The sequence below is a fragment of the Pristiophorus japonicus genome, unplaced genomic scaffold (genome assembly GCF_044704955.1).
Source record: "Pristiophorus japonicus isolate sPriJap1 unplaced genomic scaffold, sPriJap1.hap1 HAP1_SCAFFOLD_304, whole genome shotgun sequence".
Classification (NCBI taxonomy): domain Eukaryota; kingdom Metazoa; phylum Chordata; class Chondrichthyes; family Pristiophoridae; genus Pristiophorus; species Pristiophorus japonicus.
The window spans coordinates 418,639-439,597 of record NW_027252824.1 but is presented as its reverse complement, the minus strand read 5'-3'; the positions used below and the strand labels follow the sequence as shown (position 1 = coordinate 439,597).

The 20,959-nt window shown below is 48.8% G+C and overlaps 1 protein-coding gene across 6 annotated transcripts in view; it reads right to left on the bottom strand.

The window, feature by feature from the left end:
- Positions 1-1,054: 1,054 nt before the first annotated feature.
- Positions 1,055-20,959, bottom strand: part of LOC139249330 (protein c-ets-1-B-like) — a 33,220-nt gene continuing 13,315 nt past the window's right edge. For 4 of the 6 annotated variants that reach the window (XM_070872311.1, XM_070872312.1, XM_070872313.1 and 1 more), the window contains 6 exons: positions 17,562-17,678; positions 15,471-15,557; positions 8,514-8,759; positions 4,838-5,080; positions 3,473-3,591; positions 1,055-1,598 (listed from right to left, as the gene is read on the bottom strand). In XM_070872311.1, the coding sequence (XP_070728412.1) occupies positions 1,383-1,598; positions 3,473-3,591; positions 4,838-5,080; positions 8,514-8,759; positions 15,471-15,557; positions 17,562-17,678 (1,028 nt within the window). In that variant the 3' untranslated portion in view covers positions 1,055-1,382. Of the gene's footprint in view, positions 1,599-3,472; positions 3,592-4,837; positions 5,081-8,513; positions 8,760-15,470; positions 15,558-17,561; positions 17,679-18,108; positions 18,269-20,959 lie in introns of those variants that run through there. The other 2 variants (XM_070872310.1, XM_070872314.1) reach the window with 2 other exon arrangements.

Sequence of the window (20,959 nt, the reverse complement as noted above, 5' to 3'; positions counted from 1 at the left end):
CTCCCTCCCTCCCACTCTCACTACCACGCCCCCTCCCTCACTCCCTCCCCCTCTCACTGGCCCGCACCACTTCCTCCCTCTCACTCTCACGACCCCACCCCTCCCTTCCATCTCACTGACCCGCACCTATCCTCTGCAACCCGTTCCCTTCCCCCTCCACTCCACCCACACCGCTCCCTTCCCCCCCCCCCCTCCCCATCTCCTACTCACTGAGGTGATCTCATTGAAACATACAAGTTCGCAAGGGGTTCCACGCCCGGTACTAAATCTTGGTTTCCGCCTCCTGCCAAAAAAATAAACGCCATAGCCGTCCACTCCAAGGGCGTAACCCGACCTCACCCAACCCAAGAAGGCCGCCATCTTAATTCTCATGGGATGGGGGGATTGTCCTAAGAGGAGAGATTGCATAGACTAGGCCGATATTCTCTCGACTTTAGAAGAATGAGAGGTGATCTAATTGAAACGTATACAATTCTTACCGGGATTGACAGGGTAGATGCAGGGAGGATGTTTCCCCGGGCTGGGGAGCCTAGAATCAGGGGTCACAGTCTCAGGATAAGGGGTCAGTCATTTAGGACTGAAATGAGGAGGAATGTCTTCATTCAGAGGGTGGTGAATCTGTGGAATTCTCTGCCCGAGAGGGCCGTGGAGACTGGGTCTGAGTATATTCAACGGTGAGATAGATAGATATTTGGACTCTAGGGAAATGGAGGGATATGGAGATCAGGTGGTGAAGTGGAGTTAAGGTCAATGATTAGCCGTGATCATATTGGATGACGGAGCAGGCTCGAGAGGCCTTATGGCCGACTCCTGCTCCTATTTGTTATGTTCTTATTTTGTTCCCACATCCACCTCTCCGTCCACCTCTCCTCCACTGCCCCCAGCCACTCCCTCTCTACCTCCTTCACCCCCTCTCCCTCCACCTCTCCTCCCCTGTCCCCACCCACACCCTCTCTCCCTCCTCCACCCCCTGTTCCTCCACCTCTCCTCCCCTACCCCCACCCACTCCCTCTCTCCCTCCCCCACCACGCCCCCTCCAGTGTGGAAAGCCCCAAACACCTGCTTCGCATAGCTAGCCTGGTCTCCCAGTCACTGCGAGAAAGGACACACCGCCGCGAGTTTGTGGCGGAATTGGAAACTGCTGGTATTATTTTTGGCTATTTGTGGTGAATATTGATCGCTGCACAACTGGGTTGGCGTCTCCGGCTCGATTGACCGGGGTCGCCGATCCAGGTTCTCCAGCCTCGAGTTGCCAAGCCTATCTCCCGCGAGCGACCCAGTGAAGAGTTGCAGTTGCTGCATTGCTCCGGAAGCTGCACTTGCACCGGATGGATGAGCTGGCTCTCACCCTCACGGAGATCTTGGCCGCCTCCTTCCGATCCTCACTGCTCTGGCCGGGGTTTCACATCCAGCCTGGCGTGCAGCTGCTGGGGGCTTTCGCCCAGGAGGGTCTGCACATCACAGGCGAAGCGGTAGACGTACCGTTTGCCCGCCGTTTTGTGGATGATGTCCCGGTGGTAATAGTACCGGAGCCCGCGGCTCAGCTTCTCGTAGTTCATCTTGGGCTTGTTCTTCCGGTTCCCCCATCGCTTGGCCACCTGGGAGAGAAAGAGCAGCAGGGGGCGGGACATACGTTAATATCGGGAGAAATCAAAATTAGGCCTATATTCCCATAGAGTTCAGAAGAATGAGAGGTGATGGTGGCATAATGGCATGTTGGCCTTCATACAGAGAGGATTTGAGTATAGGAGCAGGGAGGTCTTACTGCAGTTGTACAGGGCCTTGGTGAGGCCACATCTTCAATATTGTGTACAGCTTTCGTCTCCTAATCTGAGGAAGGACATTCGTGCTATTGAGGGAGTGCAGCGAAGGTTCACCAGACTGATTCCCGGGATGGCAGGACTGACATATGAGGAGATACTGGATCGACTAGGCTTATGTTCAATAGAATTTAAAAGAATGAAAAGGGATCTCATAGAAACATATACAATTCTGACGGGATTGAACAGATTAGATGCAGGAAGAATGTTCCCGATGTTGGGGAAGTCCAGAACCAGGGGTCACAGTCTAAGGATAAGGTATAAGCCATTTAGGACCAGGACGAAGAGAAACTTCTTCACTCAGAGAATTTTGAACTTGTGGAATTCTCTACCACAGAAAGTTGTTGAGACCAGTTCGTTAGATATCTTCAAAAGGGAGTTAGATGTGGCCCTTACGGCTAATGGGATCAAGGGGTATGGAGAGAAAGCAGGAATGGGGTACTGAGGGAATGATCAGCCATGATCATATTGAATGATGGTGCAGGCTGGAAGGGCCGAATGGCCTGCTCCTGCACCTATGTTCTATGTTTCTATGTTTCTGGGGACGGTGGCATAGTGCTTATGTTATTGGACTGGAAATCCTAGACGCCTTGACCAATGATTCGTGAAGTTCATAATCCCACCACGGAATTTAAATTCAGTTAATTAAATACATCTGGAATGTTGACCATGAAACTATTGGATGGTCATAAAAACCCATCTGGCTCACTAACGTCCTTTTAGGGAAGGAAATCTGCCGCACTTACCCGGTCTGGCCGAAATGTGACTCCAGACCCACAGCAACGTGGTTGACTCTTAATTGCCCTCTGAAATGGCCCAGCAAAACACTCAGTTGTTCCAAAACTGCTACAACACAGTCACTGTGGGAGTAGTTTCACCAAATGGGACTGCAGCGGTTCAAGAAAGCGGCTCACCATCACCTTCTCGAGGGCAATTAGGGATAGGCAATAAATGCCGGCCTTGCCAGCGACATCCACATTTCGTTAAAGTCATTTGTTTTTAAGTTTGCCTTGGGTCGTAACATAGCTATTCCTCGATTTGCGCTGTCTCCTGAATGGAATTTGACCCCAACACACCCTCGCATTCCCCCGCCCCTCAGCCCCACCCCGCGTCCCTACTGTCTCGGGATTTTGGATGAATCCAGCAAATAATCACAGGATTGGCAGTTTCCATGTTCGCTGCCTGCAAGGGTCCGGAGTGAAAAGATTTCCAGGCGCTCTGGAGCTGATTAATGGGCAATGTTCAACTGCAAATGGTGGCCACGGTTTGTGTACCAAGCAGCAAGTGAAAAGGAACATGTTTCACTGCAGCTGCATTGTGAGATATTTTAATAACTTGTCTTTTCCATCCGATTTCACCCCAGTTTTCTGCTGTCCGCAGGATGCCACGTCCCAAGTTCTGTTGTCCTGGGACCAATATTCATCGCTCAACTAACACCACTGAAGCAGATAATCTGGTCACCATGATATTGCTGTTTGTGGGAGCTTGCTGTGCGCAAATTGGCTGCTGCCTTTTCTAAATTACAACATTGACTGCATTTCAAAGGAGTCCTTCATTGGCTGTGAAGCGTTTTGGGACGTCACAAGTTGGGGAAGGGCGCTGTAGAGATGGGAGTACTCCTATTAATCAGGAGACTGATAAAGCTATCTTACCTCGTTGGGATCCGAGAGTTTAAACTCCCAGCCGTCCCCAGTCCAGCTGATGAAGGATTGACAGGATTTATCCAGGAGCAGCTCGAGCAGGAACTGCCAGAGTTGAATGGGTCCATTCCCTGGAGAGAGAGAGTACAAACACCAGTCAAATAAATCAACGGACACTGCTGGGAACACAGGAAAAGGAGGAGGTGCATTCAGTCCTTCGAGTCTGTTACACAGGAACAGGAGGAGGCCCATTCAACCTCTTGAGCATGTTACACAGGAACAGGAGGAGGCCCATTCAGCACCTCGAACCTGTTACATAGGAACAGGAGACCCATTCAGCCCCTCGAGCCTGTTACACAGGAACAGGAGGAAGCCCATTCAGCCTCTCGAGCCTCTTACACAGGAACAGAAGCCCCATTCAGCCCCTCGAGCTTGTTACACAGGAACAGGAAGCCCATTCATCCCCTCGAGCCTGTTACATAGGATCAGGAGGAGACCCATTCAGCCCCTCGAGCCCGTTCCACCATTTAATTAGATCAGTGTTGCTCTGTATCTTAACTCCATCTACCCACCTTGGTTCTGTCACCCGTAATACCCTTACACAACACATCAATCTCAATTTTATAGTTTTCAATTGAGGCCCCCCACTCTCTACAGCTTTCTGGGGGAGAGAGTTCCCGCTTCCTACTCCCATTTCTTTTGAAGAAGCGCTTCCTGACATCACCCGTGAACGGCCTGGCTCTTATTTTAGGGTTCTGCCCCCTTGTTCTGGACTCCCCCAGCAGAGGGAACAGTTTCTCTGTATCTATGCTACCGAATCCTTTAATCATCTTAAACATCTCGATTAGATCCAGCCTTTATCAAGCACACAATTAGACTGGAGCACCGGTCATTTTAACCGAGAATGTCACAATCAAAACTTTTGTCCACTGAGTGCATGCCTCAAGATTAATGAACCCACCAATCGCCCCTTAACTGCAGAAAAGGACTCTCCTTATAACTTTCTTTTTCAAGAAATTATTAAAAACATTATTTAAATAATTTCCCAGTTTCCCATATATATACTTTTTACAAAATCATCAAACCGATTTCGCTGAATACTTTAGAAAGAATTGTGTTACGGAAAATGTGACTAAAATAACATTGTAGTGAAATATGAATTAAGTCCTGTTCTTAAATAGATCAGCACAAAATTACAAGACTTCGACAATTTGTGTAGCTTTGCATCATAACTGCAGGGCTGTAGCTGAAGATCAGTGTGGTGTGGGAGTAATTGGGGCGCTCCTTCACAGAGCCGGCACAGGCTTGATGGGCTGAATGGCCTCCTCTTGTGATGTAAGGATGATTGTAGTTCTGGTCAGAATCTGATGCCCTTACCTGTATACTCACTGAGTACTGGCCCGGTGGTGTTGGGTTCTCTCACGGCGCTGGGACCCTTCCTGCAGTAGGTGGGTTTGTGCTGGGGTTGATGAACTCCCTGCTCAGAGGTCATGTCCTGGTAGGAAGGGACCCCCGTGAGGCTGTCGATGGACAAATATCTCTCCCAGTACAGGCCGATATCAACCCCATTCTCTGAGCAGTCGGAAATGCCAAAGGAATCTTCTGCTTTTATGTTCCCTTCTGTGCCAGAGAGGAGAGGGACACATTAACCCGGTGGCCGTTTGTCAGGGTTCCTCTACCTTTATTAATATTAATATAAGAATCATAGACTAATTCCAAAGGAAATTGTGTATTTATGGATATTTTGTCACAGTAAGTGAGATTATATTACCCTACTTAAATTCAGTCAAGACAAATTCACCCATTTGTCTATCTCTCAATTTATCCCCCTGCCTCTATATTCATGGGTGCACATTTCTGTTCTTCATCTTATCTATAACTCTCTTCCTCTCGCTGTATTGGTAATTATGTATGATGCTGGAAATAAGTTGAAAGAGGCAAAAGCAGCAAGGTAGATTAATGAAGCCCCTTTAAGCTATAAGAATGTCCCAATGTGCTTCCCAAAGGCATTGTCAGAAATAAATGGGCGCTGTGAAAAGGGAATATTATTGTTTAAAAAGTTGGTGTTAAGGTTGCTCTTCAAGGAGAAGAGGGAGGTGAAGAGGTTTAGGGAAGGAATTCCAGAACATTGTGTCAAGGCAGCTGAAGGCAAGTCCGCCAATAGTGGGGTGAAAGGAGTGCGAGATGTGCAAGAGGCCAGGTTTGGAAGAATGGATATTTCGGGGCAAAGGGGTTTTAGCGGCAGCAAAAGATTACAGAGATAGAGAGGGTTAAGGCCGTAGAGGGATTTGAAGACAAGGATGAGAATTTAAAAAATCGAGACGTTGCCAAACCTTTGTGGGAGAGCGAGCGGTGGGGGGTGATGGTGAGCAGGAAATGTTGTGAGTTAGGACATGGGCTGCCGAGTTTTGGATGAGCTGAATTTTATGGAGGGTGGAATGTGAGAGGCCAGCCAGGGGAGCATTGGAATAGTCGAGTACAGAGGTGAAAAAGACATGGATGATGGTTTCAGTAGCAGACGGGCTGAGACAGGGGCGGAGATGGGTGATGTTATGCGGTCTCGGTAAAAGCACGGAAATGTGGTTGGAAGCTCAGTTTGGGACCAAATATGACACCAAGGTTGCAGACAGTATGTCTCAACTACAGACAGTTGTCAGGGAGCGGGATGGAGTTTGTGGTGCGTACTGAAGCCAATGCTGGTGGTGAGGTAGAGCTGGGTGTCATCAGCTTCCATGTGGAAAATGACTCTGTGTTTTCGGATGATGTCGCCAAGGGGAACTATGTAGCTGAGAAATAGATGGGGGACAAATATAGAATCTTGGGGGACACCAGAGATTGGGAGCGGGAAGAGAAGCCATTGCAGGAGATTCACTGGCTATGATAGCAACATAGACACAGAGAAAATAGGTGCAGGAGCAGGTCATTCGGCCCTTCGAGCCTGCACCACCATTTAATAAGATCATGGCTAATCATGCAACTTCAGTACCCTATTCCTGCTTTCTCTCCATAACCCTTCACGCCTTTAGCCATAATGGCCAGATCAAACTATCTTTGGAATATATCTAACGCACTGGCTTCAACAACTTTCTGTGGTAGAGAAATCCACAGGTTTACAATTCTCTATGTGAAGAAGGTACTCCTCATCTCGATCCTAAATGGCTTACCCCTTACCCTTAGACTGTGACCCCTGGTTCTGGACTTCCCTAACATCGGGAACATTCTTCCTGCATCTAACCTTTCCAATCCCTTCAGAATTATATATGTTTCTATGAGATCCCCTCTCATTCTTCTAAATTCCAGTGAATATAAGTCTAATCGATCCAATCTTTTTTCATATGTCAGTCCTGCCATCCCGGGAATCAGTCTGGTGAAACTTTGCTGCACTCCCTCAATAGCAAGAATGTCCTTCGTCAGATTAGGAGAACAAAACTCTACACAATATTCAAGGTGTGGTGTCACCAAGGCGCTGTACAACTGCAGTAAGACCTTCCTGCTCCTGTACACAAATCCTCTCTCTGTGAATGCCAACATGACATTTGCCTTCTTCACCGCCTGCTGTACCTGCATGCCAACTTTCAATGACTGATGTACCATGGCACCCAGGTCTCATTGCACCTCCGCTTTTACTAATCTGTCACCATTCAGATAATATTCTGCCTTCCTGTTTTTGCCAACAAAGTGGATCAACTCACACTTATCTACATTATACTGCATCTGTCATGCACTTGCCCACTCAACTAACCTGTCCAAATCACCCTGCTGCCTCTTAGCATCCTCCTCACAGCTCACACTGCCACCCAGCTTAGTGTCATCTGCAAACTTGGAGATATTACATTCAATTCCTTCGTCTAAATCATGAATGTATATTGTAAATAGCTGGGGTCCCAGCACTGAGCCCTGCAGCGCTCCACTAGTCACTGCCTGCCATGCTGAAAAGGACCCATTTATCCCGACTCTTTGCTTCCTGTCTGCCAACCAGTTCTCTATCCACGTTAATACATTTCCCCCCAATACCATGTGCTTTAATTCTGCACATTAATCTCTTGTGTGGGACCTTGTCAAAAGTCCAAATACGCCACACCCACTGGTTCTTCCTTGTCCACTCTACTAGTTACATCCTCAAAAAATTCCAGAAGATTTTTCAAGCATGAGTTCCCTTTCATCTGATATCTCAGATCAGATCCTTCAACAGGACTAGAAAATATTGGTTTGTCCCACCAAAAATTAATCTCTGAGGGCTGCGGGCAAGCTTCTCCAATATTGGGCATTTTTTGTTGCACGTGTAGGTCTCAGTTATCTGCCTGTCTTTCTGTATTTATCGGTTTATCAATAGGAAGACACGGATAGATATGCACACACAACTTCAGTGAAATGTGCAGTTACATGCGTGTGAATCTGCTATTTTTAAGAAACTCGATCTGTTTGCCAGCAAACACTGCATACAGTTCTGGTCTCCTTAGTAAAGGAGGGATATACTTGCATTGGAGGCAGTTCAGGGACGGTTCACTCGGTTGATTCCTGAGATGAAGGGTCTGTCTTATGAAGAAAGGTTGAGCAGGTTGGGTCTTTACTCATTGGAGTTTAGAAGAATGAGAGGTGATCTTATTGAAACGTTTCAGATTCTGAGGGGGTTGGACAGGATAGAGGCAGAGAGGACATTTCCCCTCGTGGGGGAATCTAGAACTAGGGGGCATAGTCTCAGAATAAGGGGCCGTCCATTTAAGACGGAGATGAGGAGGAATTTCTTCTCTCAGAGGGTTGTAGATCTGTGGAATTCTCTGTCCCAGAGAGCTGTGGAGGCCGGGACATTGAATATATTTAAGGTGGAGATAGACAGATTTTTGAGCGATAAGGGAGTGAAGGGTTATGGGGAGCGGGCGGGGAAGTGGAGCTGAGTCCATGATCGGATCAGCCATGGTGGTATTAAATGGTGGAGCGGGCTCGAGGGGCCGAATAGCCTACTGTTGCTCCTTTTTCTGATATACTTATGTTTCTTGCGCTTTGGAATCAATGCTGAAATTGATTTCATTTCACACGGTTTGCAGAATTTTACCTGGATAAGTCACTGATGTAAACTTGGTGTCCGCTGGCGGCGCCTCCTGTTTGATGTGGAGGTAATCTGTGTGCAGCAAGTCAGTCCCCGGCTCGATTAGGCCCAGCGTGTTGTAGTGACATTGAGATTTCAGCGCGAACAGCTCCTCCGTGCTGACCGGGAGCAGCGTCTGAAAGGATTCGGAGGTGAAGCCGGATTCATGGTAACCCGAGGGCGGGACACACTGGGAGGGCTCGATACTATCTCCTGGGAACACAAACACACGCTCAGTGATCAGAAGCTCTATAGAGTCCACTCAATCAGAATAACCATCTTAAAACGTAATTAAACACCATAAAACTACAACTGCAGCTGGCATAAGGTTCGGGCTTGAATTCACAGCCGTCTTGGTTTGAGTGTTGGTGTAGAGGGGGAGGGGAGGATAGGGGGTGGGGTTAGGAGAAGGGGGTTGTGTGGTGGGCTGGAGGAGAGCAGGTAGGAGGAATGGTGGGATGGGAGAGACGGTAGCGTGAGGGGGTTGCATCCGGGGAGGTGGAGGGGAGGTGGCTGGGTTGGGAAAGTAGAGGGGCTAGGATGGAGGGCTTGGGTGGCGGAGGGGGTAGGAGCAAGGGCTTGGGTGGGAGATGAGTTTGGGTGGTGGGGGAGGGGTGGGAGGAGGGAGTTGGATCGGTGAGGGGTTTGGGTGGTGAGGGCGGGGTAGGGAGGGGGTTGGGTGGTGGGGAGGTGATGGGAGGAGGGAGTTTGGGTGGGAGATGCTTTTGGGTGGTGGGGAGGGGGTGGGCGGAGGGGATTGTGTGGGAGAGGGGTTTGGCTGGCGGGAGAGGGGGAGGGAGGGGTTTGCGTGGTGGGGGAGGGGGTGGGAGTAGGGGGTTGGGTGGAAGATGGTTTTGTGTGGTGGGGAGGGGGTAGGAGGAGGGGCTTGGGCGCTGTGAAAGGGGTAGGCGAGAGTGTTGGCTGGGGGAAGTCGAGTCGGTAGGAGGGTGGTGTGTGTGGGAGGAAGTGGAGAGGGTGTAGGAGGGGGCTGGGTTGGGGGAAGGCCTCACCAGCCACGCGGCCCTCGGTCAGCAGCCCTGAAGGTTACATATAAACCTATGAACAGTGAACAATGGCAGAAAGGCAAAGAGCACCCAGTCCAAACAGTCCACCCAACACAACTGCGACACCCAATATACTGAAACATTCTACACTCCACCCTTACCGGAGCCATGTGATCTCCTGGGAGAGGCAAAAAAAAAACAGATGAAATCCCAGGCCAATTTAGGGAGAAAGAAATCTGGGAAAAATCCTCCCCGACCCATCCAAGTGATCGACACTAGTCCAGGAGATCCTCCTGGCCGTATTCTATTTCCTGTAGTACTTACCATTATATCTGCGCCGGACAACAAAAGGTCATCCAGTCTAATCCCAATTATCATCTCTAGGTCCGTAACCCTGCAGGTTATGGCACTTCAGGTGCCCATCCAAGCATCTTTTAAATGTGGTGTGAGTTTCTGCCTCTACAACCCTTTCAGGCAGTCAGTTCTCGACCCCCACAACTCTCTGCCTGATGAAGCTTCCCCTCTGAACCTTCCACCAACCACTTTAAAACTATGCCCCCACGTAATAGACTCCTCCACCAATGGAAATGGAGTTTCCCTTGCTACCACTATATCCAGGCCCCTCAAATTTCTGTACACCTCGATGAGGTCTCCTCTCAGGTATCAATGAGAACAAACCCAGCCTATCCAATCTGGCCTCATAACTAAGATTTTCCATTCCAGGCAGCATCCTCCTAAATCTGCTCTGCACCCTCTCCAGTGCAATCACGTCATTCCTATAATACGGTGACCAGAATTGCACGCAGTACTCCAGTTGTGGCCTAACCGGAGTATTATGCAATTTAAGCATAACCTCCCTGCTCTTGTATTCTATGCCTCGGTCAATAAAGGCAAGCATTCCGTCTGCCTTCTTAACCACCTTATCCACCTGGCCTGCTACTTTCAAGGAGCTGTGGACAAGCACTCCAATATCCCTTTGTTCACCTACACTTCTAAGTGGCCTAAAGCTTAATGTATATACCCTTTCCTTATTAGCCCTCCCAAAGTGCATCACCTCACACTTCTCCGAATTAAATTCCATTTGCCACTGCTCTGCCTACCTGACCAGTATATTGATATCCACCTGCATTATCAACCACACAGCCAATTTTAGTTTCATCTCCAAACTTCATAATCATACACCCTATATTCAAATTTAGATAATTGATGTATACCACAAAAAGCAAGGGACCCAGTACTGAGCCCTTGAACCCCACTGGAAACATCCTTCCAGTCACACAAACATCCATCAACTATTACACTTTGCTTCCTACCTCTGAGCCAATTTTGGATCCAACTTGCCACTTTGCCCTGGATCCCATGGACTTTTACTACGTGACCAACTGCCATGTGAGTCCTTATCAAAAGCTTTGCTAAAGTCCACATACACTACATTGTATGCACTACCCTCATCGATCCTCCAGGTTACCTCCTCAAAAAATTCGATCAGGTTAGCCAAGCACGATCTTCCCTTAACAAATCCGTGCTGACTGTCCCTAATTAATCCGTGCCTTTCCTAATGTAGATTAATCCTGTCTTTCAGCATTGTTTCCAATAATGTTCCCACCACTGAGATTAGGCTGGCAGGCCTTTCCCTTTCTCCCGTCTCAAACAAGGGTACCACATTACCAGCCCTCCAGTCCTCCTGCACCACACCCAAAACCAAAGAGGACTGGAAAAGGATGGTCAAGGCCTCTGCTATTTCCTCTTTGCTTCGTTCGTCAGCCTGGAATGCATTTCATCCGGGCCTGGGGACTTTTCTACTTTGAAAGCTGCAAAACCCCATAATACCTCCTCTCTTACTATGTGTATTTCATCCCGAATTCCAGACGAAGCGTCGTCGACCTGAAACTTTAACTCTGTTTCTGGCTCCACAGATGCTGCCTGACCAGCTGAGATTGCCACCATTTTCTGTTTTTGTGTCAGACCCCAGCATCCGCAGTGTTTTGCTTGTGTGCAGGTTGCCAAATGATGCACTTTCACCTTTGACCACAGGCTGATGATGTCATTGAGTGCTGGACCCAGCAAGTGACGTCACACCACTCTGAGGTTAAAGGCTCACATCGTGTGGAGGCAGAGTGCAAACCAACAAAGAAAAATACGAGATGTTAGTTTAGACCAATTGGAACTTGTAAAATTTACAACCTCCTGGATTCAACAGCCAGTTGCAGGTCTGCGGGGAAATGGTGCGGGGAGTGAAAGCGGCTGAGGGACTCTTGCAGAGAGCCAGCACAGGTACGGAAGGCCGATTGGCCTCCTTCTGTGCAGTAACCAGTGTATGATTCAACAATTTCACTTCAAAACCATCGCTCCCATTTTCTGGGACAGCTTGTGTTCGTAATGGTTCTTCTGTTACCATTTATACCTCCTCTACACCCATTAATTGTTTGATTTCTTGTCCCATTACCCACTCAATGACATTGAAATTTCAACAAAATCAACAATTTTAAGTGGAGGGGGCGTTACTCTGTATCTAACACCCTGTACCTGCCCAGGGAATATTTCATGGGACAATGTAGAGGGAGCTTTACTCTGTATCTAACCCCGTGCTGTACCTGCCCTGGGAGCGTTTGAAGGGACAGTATAGAGGGAGCTTTATTCTGTATTTAACCCCCGATACCTGCCCTGGGAGTGTTTGATGGGACAGTGCAGAGGGAGCTTTACTCTGTATCTAACCCCCGGTACCTGCCCTGGGACTGTTTGATGGGACAGTGAAGAGGGAGCTTTACTCTGTATCTAACCCCGTGCTGTACCTGCCCTGTGAGTGTTAGATGGGAGAGGGTAGAGGGAGCTTTACTCTGTATCTAACCCCGTGCTGTACCTACATTGGGAGTGTTTGATTGGACAGTTTAGAGGGAGCTTTACTCAGTATCTAACCCCGTGCTGTTCCAGATCTGTGGCTGTTTGATGGGACAGTGTAGAGGGACTTTACTCTGTATCTAACCCCGTGCTGTACCTGAGCTGTCAATGTTTGATTGGACAGTATAGAGGGAGCTTTACTCTGTATCTAACCCCGTGCTGTACCTGATCTGGGGTTGTTTGATGGGACAGTGTAGAGGGAGCTTTACTCTGTATCTAACCCCGTGCTGTACCTGACCGGTCAGTGTTTGATTGGAGAGTGTAGAGGGAGCTTTACTCTGTATCTAACCCCGTGCTGTACCTGCCCTGGGAATGTTTAACGGGACCGTGTAGAGTGAGCTTTAATCTGTATCAAACCTCGTGCTGTATCTTCCCTGGGAGTGCTTGATGGGACAGTGTCGAGGGAGTTTTACTCTGCATATACCCTCGTGCAGTATCTGCCCTTGGAATGTTTGATGGGGACAGTGTAGACGGAGCGTTACTCTGTACCTAACCCCTTGCTGCACCTGTCCTGGGATTGTTTGACGGGACAGTGTAGAGTGAGCTGTACTCTGCATCTAACCTCGTGCTCTAACTTCCTGGGAGCGTTTGCTAGGACAATGTAGAGGGACCTTTACTCTATATCTAACCTCGTGCTCGACCTTCCCTGGCTGTGTTTGAAGGGACAGAGTAGAGGGAGTTTTACTCTGTATCGAACTGCGTGAAGTACCTGCCCTTGGAATGTTTGATGCGACAGTGTAAAGGGAGCTTTCATTATATCTAAACCCCTGCACGTTCCCTACGAGTGTTTGATGGGACAGTGTAGAGGGAGCTTTACTCTGTATCTAACCCCGTGCTGTACCTTCCCTGGGAGTGTTTGATGGGGCAGTGTAGAGGGAGCTTTACTCTGTATCTAATCCCCTGTACCTGCCTTGCGAGTGTTTGATGGAACAGTGTAGAGGGACCTTTACTCTGTATTTAACCAGGTGCTGTACCTGCCCTGGGAATGTATGATGGGACAGTGTAGAGGGAGCTTTAGTCTGTATCTAACCCCTGTACCTGCCCTGGGAGTGTTTGATGGGACAGTGTAGAGGGAGCTTTACGCTGTATCTAACCCCCTGTACCTGCCCTGGGAGTGTTTGATGCGACAGTGTAGTGGGGGCTTTACTCTGTATCTAATCCCCTGTACCTGCCTTGCGAGTGTTTGATGGAACAGTGTAGAGGGACCTTTACTCTGTATTTAACCACGTGCTGTACCTGCCCTGGGAATGTATGATGGGACAGTGTAGAGGGAGCTTTAGTCTGTATCTAACCCCCTGTACCTGCCCTGGGAGTGTTTGATGGGACAGTGTAGAGGGAGCTTTACGCTGTATCTAACCCCCTGTACCTGCCCTGGGAGTGTTTGATGGGACAGTGTAGAGGGAGCTTTACGCTGTATCTAACCCCCTGTACCTGCCCTGGGAGTGTTTGATGCGACAGTGTAGTGGGGGCTTTACTCTGTATCTAATCCCCTGTACCTGCCTTGCGAGTGTTTGATGGAACAGTGTAGAGGGACCTTTACTCTGTATTTAACCACGTGCTGTACCTGCCCTGGGAATGTATGATGGGACAGTGTAGAGGGAGCTTTAGTCTGTATCTAACCCCCTGTACCTGCCCTGGGAGTGTTTGATGGGACAGTGTAGAGGGAGCTTTACGCTGTATCTAACCCCCTGTACCTGCCCTGGGAGTGTTTGATGCGACAGTGTAGTGGGAGCTTTACTCTGTATCTAACCCCGTGCTGTACCTGCCCTGTGAATGTTTAACGGGACCGTGTAGAGTGAGCTGTAATCTGTATCTAACCTCGTGCTGTACCTTCCCTGGGAGTGTTTGATGGGACAGTGTAGAGGGAGCTTTTCTCTGCATATAACCTCGTGCTGTATCTGCCCTTGGAATGTTTGATGGGGACAGTGTAGAGGGAGCTTTACTCTGTATCTAACTCTGTGCTGTACCTGCCATGGGTATGTTTGATGGGACAGTGTAGAAGGAGCTTTACTCTGTATCTAGTCCCCTGTACCTGCCCTGGGAGTGTTTGATGGGGCAGTGCAGAGGGAGCTTCACCCTATATCTAACCCCGTGCTGCATATGGCCTGGGAGCGTTTGATGGGACAGAGTAGAGGGAGCTTTACTCTGAATCTAACCCCCTGTACCTGCCGTTGTATGTTTTGATGGGGACAGTGCAGAGGGAACTTTACTCTGTATCTAACCCCGTGCTATACCTGCTCTGTGAATGTTTGATGGGACAGTGTAGAGGGAGCGTTACTCTGTACCTAACCCCTTGCTGCACCTGACCTGGGAGTGTTTGACGGGACAGTGTAGAGTGAGCTGTACTTTGCATCTAACCTCGTGCTCTAGCTACCTGGGAGCGTTTGCTAGGACAATGTAGAGGGAGCTTTACTCTGTATCTAACCCCGTGCTGTACCTTCCCTGGGAGTGTTTGATGGGGCAGTGTAGAGGGAGCTTTACTCTGTATCTAATCCCCTGTACCTGCCTTGCGAGTGTTTGATGGAACAGTGTAGAGGGACCTTTACTCTGTATTTAACCACGTGCTGTACCTGCCCTGGGAATGTATGATGGGACAGTGTAGAGGGAGCTTTACTCTGTATCTAACCCGCTGTACCTGCCCTGGGAGTGTTTGATGGAACAGTGTAGAGGGAGCTTTACTCTGTATCTAACCCACTGTACCTGCCCTGGGAGTGTTTGATGGGAGAGTGTAGAGGGAGCTTTACTCTTTATCTAACCCCGTGGTGTACCTGCCCTGGGAGTGTTTGATGGGACAGTGTAGAGGGATATTTACTCTCTATCTAACCCCTTGATGACCTGTCCTGGGAGTGGTTGATGGAAGCTATTCTCTGCGGTAAGTTTGAAAATATACACCTCTGCCCTTTAAAAGAACTCGTTCTGTGCACGCTTCAGAGCATGGATTCTGTCTATAGTGACTTTGAATAGTTATACTGACCAATTATAGGAAATAAAATCTTCATTCAAAATCCGACCAGTTACTTACTTAATCCGTAATCTGACCAACACTGTGACCGGGAATAATTGGCGTTGTTTCCATTCCCAGCAAACATTCCCGTGGCATCCTGGTAATCTGCAAAGAGGTGTTTATTTTTAGCGGGATTAAAACGACCAATTGCAATCTTATTGGTAATATTTAACATTTACTTGGATTGAAGGTGATGGTACTGAGCTAAACAGGTAGTGGACAGCATTGCCTGCATATCTGCTGGCCCCCAGTCATCAGCGCGCCAGAGACTGAGATGAGCCGTGCGGTAATGATCCGCGCCTTGCAAGTTCCCCATTCTCGCAACGCGGGTTCGATTCCCGGGTAACGTAAAATGTTTTTTTTTTAAACACGGAAGTTACAATCCTCTCCAAAGCACTGGGGTAGAGTGGGTCATTCTGGGCACCACACGTTAGGAAGAATGTCAGTTCAAAGAATCAGAAAAATTATAACACAGAGGCAGACTAATCTGTCCATCCTGTCTGTGCCGGCCAGCTTATTCCCACTTTCCAGCACTTGGTCCATAGCCCTGTAGGTTATGGCACTTTAAGTGCACATCCAAGTACTGTTTATTTGTGATGAGGGTTTGTGCCTATACCACCCTTTCAGGTAGTGAGTTCTAGACCCCCACCACCTTCTACCGAATACTGAGCCCTGCGGAACCCTGCTGGAAAACTCCTCAAAAAATTCAATCAAAAACAATTCATTTGTCAGACACGACCTTACCTTAACAAATCTATGCCGACTCTCCTTGATTAATCTGTGTCTTTCTAAATGAAGGTTTATACTGTCCCTCAGAATGGTTTACAATAACCGAGGTTAAACTAATTGGCCTCTAATTACTCGGTCTATCCCTTCCTCCTTGTTTAAATAATCGTACAACATTAGTGGTTCTCCAATCCTCTGGCACCACTCTTGCAGCCAGCGAGGATTGAAAAATGATGGTCAGAGCCTCTGCAATTTCCTCCCTTACTTCTATTAATATTCTAGGATATATTTCATCCAGACCCGGCAATTTATCCACTTTCAAAGATGTTAAACCCCTTAATAATTCCTCTCTTTCTATTTTAATCCCGTCCAATATTTCACTCTCTTCCTCCTTAACTTCAACATCAGCATGGTCCCCCTCTTTTGTGAAGACAGTCGTAAAGTATCTATTAAGTACCTTACCCACGTCCTCCACCTGCACACATAGATCACTATTTTGGTTCCTAATAGACTCTACACTTTCCGTAGTTAACCTGTTGCTCTTTATGTCAATATAAAATATATGTGGGTCTTCTTTGATTCTACTTGTCTGTATTTTTTCATGCCCTCTCTTTGCTTTCAAATTTCCTTTTTAATTTCACTCCCACACTTTTTATACTCTTCCAGGCTTTCTACATTACTGAGATCTCGATGTCTGATCTAAGCTTTCCTTTCTTGCCTTATCGTAGCTTATATGCACCTGGTCATCCCAGGGGCTCTAAACTTGGCAGTCCTTAGAGAGGGTGTGGAGCGAGATTGACCAGAATGGTCCCGGGGATGAGGGACTTCAGTGACGGGGAGAGACTGGAGAAGCTGGGGTTGTTCTCCTTGGAGCAGAGAAGGTTAAGCGGAGATTTGCTGGAGGTGTTCAAATTCCTGAAGGATTGTGACGGAGTAAATCAGGAGAAAGTGTTCCCTGGGGCAGGAGGGTGCGTAACCAGAGGGACACAGATTGACGATAATCGGCGATGGAACCAGAGGGGGAGATGGGGAGAATGTTTTTACGCAGCGAGTTGCTGTGATCTGGAACACGCTGCCTGAAAGGGCGGTGGGAGCAGATTCAATAGTAACTTTCCAAAAAATGTGAATATATACTAGATAAAGGAAAAAAATACAGGGCTATGGGGAAAGAGCAGGGGGGGCGTGGGACTAATTGGATCGCTCTTCCAAAGGACCGGCATAGGCTCGATGGATCCAATGGGATCCTCCTGTGCTGTGTGACGCTCTAAGATGCGGAAGACCGTTCGGCCCATCTTAGCTCATCCATCCGGGATTGGCTCTAAGGTTCGCTGGTTGCTTTTTATTCCGGCCGCTTGTGGGCGATGATGAATTTTGCTCCCATACCTTTGGCAATGTGGGAGTGTTGTCCTTCGCTGCTCAGCCTGTTGAAGGAATTCCCAAGCGCCTGTGCCATGAACTGTGTGCAACTGGGTGTCAGGAACGGGAAGTCTCCGTCAAACTCTGAAAAGGACAAGAGTTGGTACGATTAATAAGGCTGCCGGGAGGCCGCCGTTTGGCGGCATTGCTCCGCCGTGAAAGAGGCGGGAGGTTCACCCTGCTGCTCTGTCAACCCCTCTCTTAGCAACATTTTTAAAAACAAGTAAATCATAGGCAGGAAGTAGATAGTTTAACAGCTGCAATTAACGCGCAGTTGTTCAGTTTGGAGTATGTGGTTCCTGCTCAGTGACGAGAAAACAATGCAGTTGGATGATACCGTCACAATTCTCAACTTTATCCCAATATCGCTTTACAGTGAGATAGAACACGGAGAGTATTACCCAGCGAACAATTAATACTTCCCGCTTTCCCGGCTTGGTTCCGTGCCCAGTCCAATTGGAAAACCCGTGTCCATTCCCATATTCCTTACTCGTGACTATGGCCGTGTTCATACCGAATCTGCCATGATTGTAGCCCTGTTGGACTCTAGGTATCTCGGTCCGGACGCCTCCTCGCGTCTTCCAGGTGATGCCTGATGTCCCTCCGCGATCCGAATATCTGCCCAGAAACCTCTCGTCCATGTCCTCCCTCCCTCCCCCCCCCACCCACCCCACCCTGCCTGATAACTGCGTCCTTCAGGCGGCCGCTGTCAGCACATTGCGCCGCTCGAACTCTCTCCCAGGAGCCGCCCGCCCTCGATCATCTAGCTCGCGTCGTGCGTCTGACTGAGAACCAGCCACGGGCTGAGGTAGGGAGAGGATGAAAGGAAACGAACTGACTTTATCTGCACTGGCCAGCAGGAAATTCCAGAACCGGAGCGGACGTGCAAAGGATAAATCAGGCACTGGAAGCGGCTGTGACTCTAACAGGAAACCTGCAAGCATCCTGATACAATGCTTGGTAAATAGATCTGTCCCCAGCCCGGGTCAAACACTTCTTCCTCATTTTCCGCTCTACCATGGCGCAAGTATATCTTCTTCATCGCAGCAGAAGGCTTGTAGTGCTATTTGTATAATCCCATTGATTCAGCAAATCTACCCAGAGAAAGAGAGAAATGGATGGAGGGAGGGAGAGACAGAAAGAGAGAGAGAGAGAGAGACAGATACAGAGAGAGAGACAGGGAGAGAGGCAGACAGAGCGAGAGAGAGAGAGACAGAAACAAAGAGAGCGGGACAGAGAGCGAGAGACAGAGAGAGAGAGAGAGAGAGGGGGAGATAGTACGATAGATAGAGAGAGGCAGAGACAGAGAGAGCGGGAGAGAGCGAGAGACAGAGAGAGACAGAAAGAGAGAGAGAGCCAGAGAGAGGGAGAGAGAGAGAGAGCGAGCGACAGAGAGAGCGGGGCGGAGAGCGAGAGACAGACAGAGATAGACAGAGAGAGAGAGAGAGAGAGCCAGAGTGAGGGACAGAGAGAGAGCGGGACAGAGAGAGAGACAGACAGAGAGAGAGATAGAGAGCCAGAGAGAGGGAGAGAGAGCGAGAGACAGACAGAGGGAGAGCGACGGAGAGAGACAGCGAGAGAGAGAGCGGGACAGAGAGAGAGAGAGACAGTGAGAGAGACAGAGAGAGAGACAGAGAGGAACAGAGAGAGAGAGTGGGACAGAGAGAGAGAGGGAGCGAGAGAGCGAGCGGGAGAGCGAGAGAGAGACACACACACATTAATGGAGCGAGGGAGCACGAGAGAGGGAGAGAAAGAGAGAGAGAGAGACACCAAGGGAATCAAAAGATATGGGGAGTTGAGGTAGAAGATATTGAATGACGGAGCAGGCTCGAAGGGCCTTATGGCCAACTGCTGCTCCAATTTGTTCTGTTCTTATGAAAGTGAAGGATAGACGCACAGTGAGACAGAGACAATAAGATAGAGACAGAGTGACAGAGAGAGACAGAGATAAAGAGAATGAGACAAATAGAGGGACAAAGAGAGAGACAGAGAGAGAGAGAGAGAGATAAACATGTCAGAGACAATCAGAAACAGACTGGAAGACGGAGACAGAGATAGAGCCAAATAGAGATAAATGATAACACACAGAGAGGCAGAGGGTGTGGAAGAGATACAGAAAGGGAGTGGTAAGGATAGGGGGGAGGGGGCAGAGGCAGAAAACAGGGGGGAGATTTGGCGATAAAGAAAGGCAGTGATACAGAGAAGGGAAACGATAGAGGCAGAGTTAGAGAGAGACAAGTAGAAGGATTCACAGGGAAACAGATAGAAAGAGAGGGGTGGGGAGCGAGACAGAGCCAGAGACAGCAGAAGACAAAGAGAGAGAGAGAGCGAGAGACACACACTAACACATATAGGTGGGTATGGCGACAAAAGGGCAGAAAGAGAGACAGGGATAAAGGGAGAGTATGAGAGAGAAAGAGGAAAAACGAGCGGAAGAAAAGTGGGGAAACGAGAGAGAGGGATTGCATATGGATAATGTCCCCAGAATGGCCTCACTGGCTGAAGCGGCCATTCGCCTTTCAGGAGCACAAGTATGGTCCTGAGCAACCAAAGTCTACACATAACAGGCGGTTGCTGGCGAGCCCCGCCTAACAAACTCAATCCCGCGGCCTGCAGGATGTGACTAAACTTTTCTTTGATAACTTTTGGGCTGGAGGTGAGGATAAATTCCTCTGACGAATATAGAGCGACCGAGATGACGCTTAACACATTTCCTGAATGGACGATGAATCTCATTCGACGATTGTCCCGCACGCTGTGACAGCAGTGGTGACACGAGCCCGAGGGACTTTCACATTCAAGGTGACGAGGGGTTTTGGATGGTGCACACAGAGAAAGGCGGTTCCCTCGGGCAAGTGGCTCGACAATCGCAGGTCATACAAGCAGAATAATTGGCCAAAGGTCCAGGGGACTGACGGGGAGATGGTTCACACTCGGAGAGTGGGCGATAGACAACGCTCGGCCTGAACAGGTGGAGGACGCAGACAGAGCGAGTTGGACAGGTACTGGAGGACCAGGATCTTACAGGGCTCCGGCCAAAAGGTGCGAGGCCAAAGCACCATTGCTCTTTCAAAGAGCCGGCAACAGGCGCGGCCGATCGAATGGCTTCAGTCTGTGCTGTAATTGTTCAGGATTCTATGAATGCCTCCTGTTTGACAATATATATATATATATATATGTGTGTGTGTGTGTGTGTGTGTTTAACGACCTCACCCTAGCTCTCATTCTATTTATACCTCTGTCTCTCTCTCTGTCTATCCCTGCCTCTGTCTCTCTCTTTCTTTATTTATTTGCCTCTCTCTAATTCTCTCTCTGTCTCCCTCGCTTTCTCTCTGTCTCTGTCTCTCATTCTCTCTCCCTCTCTC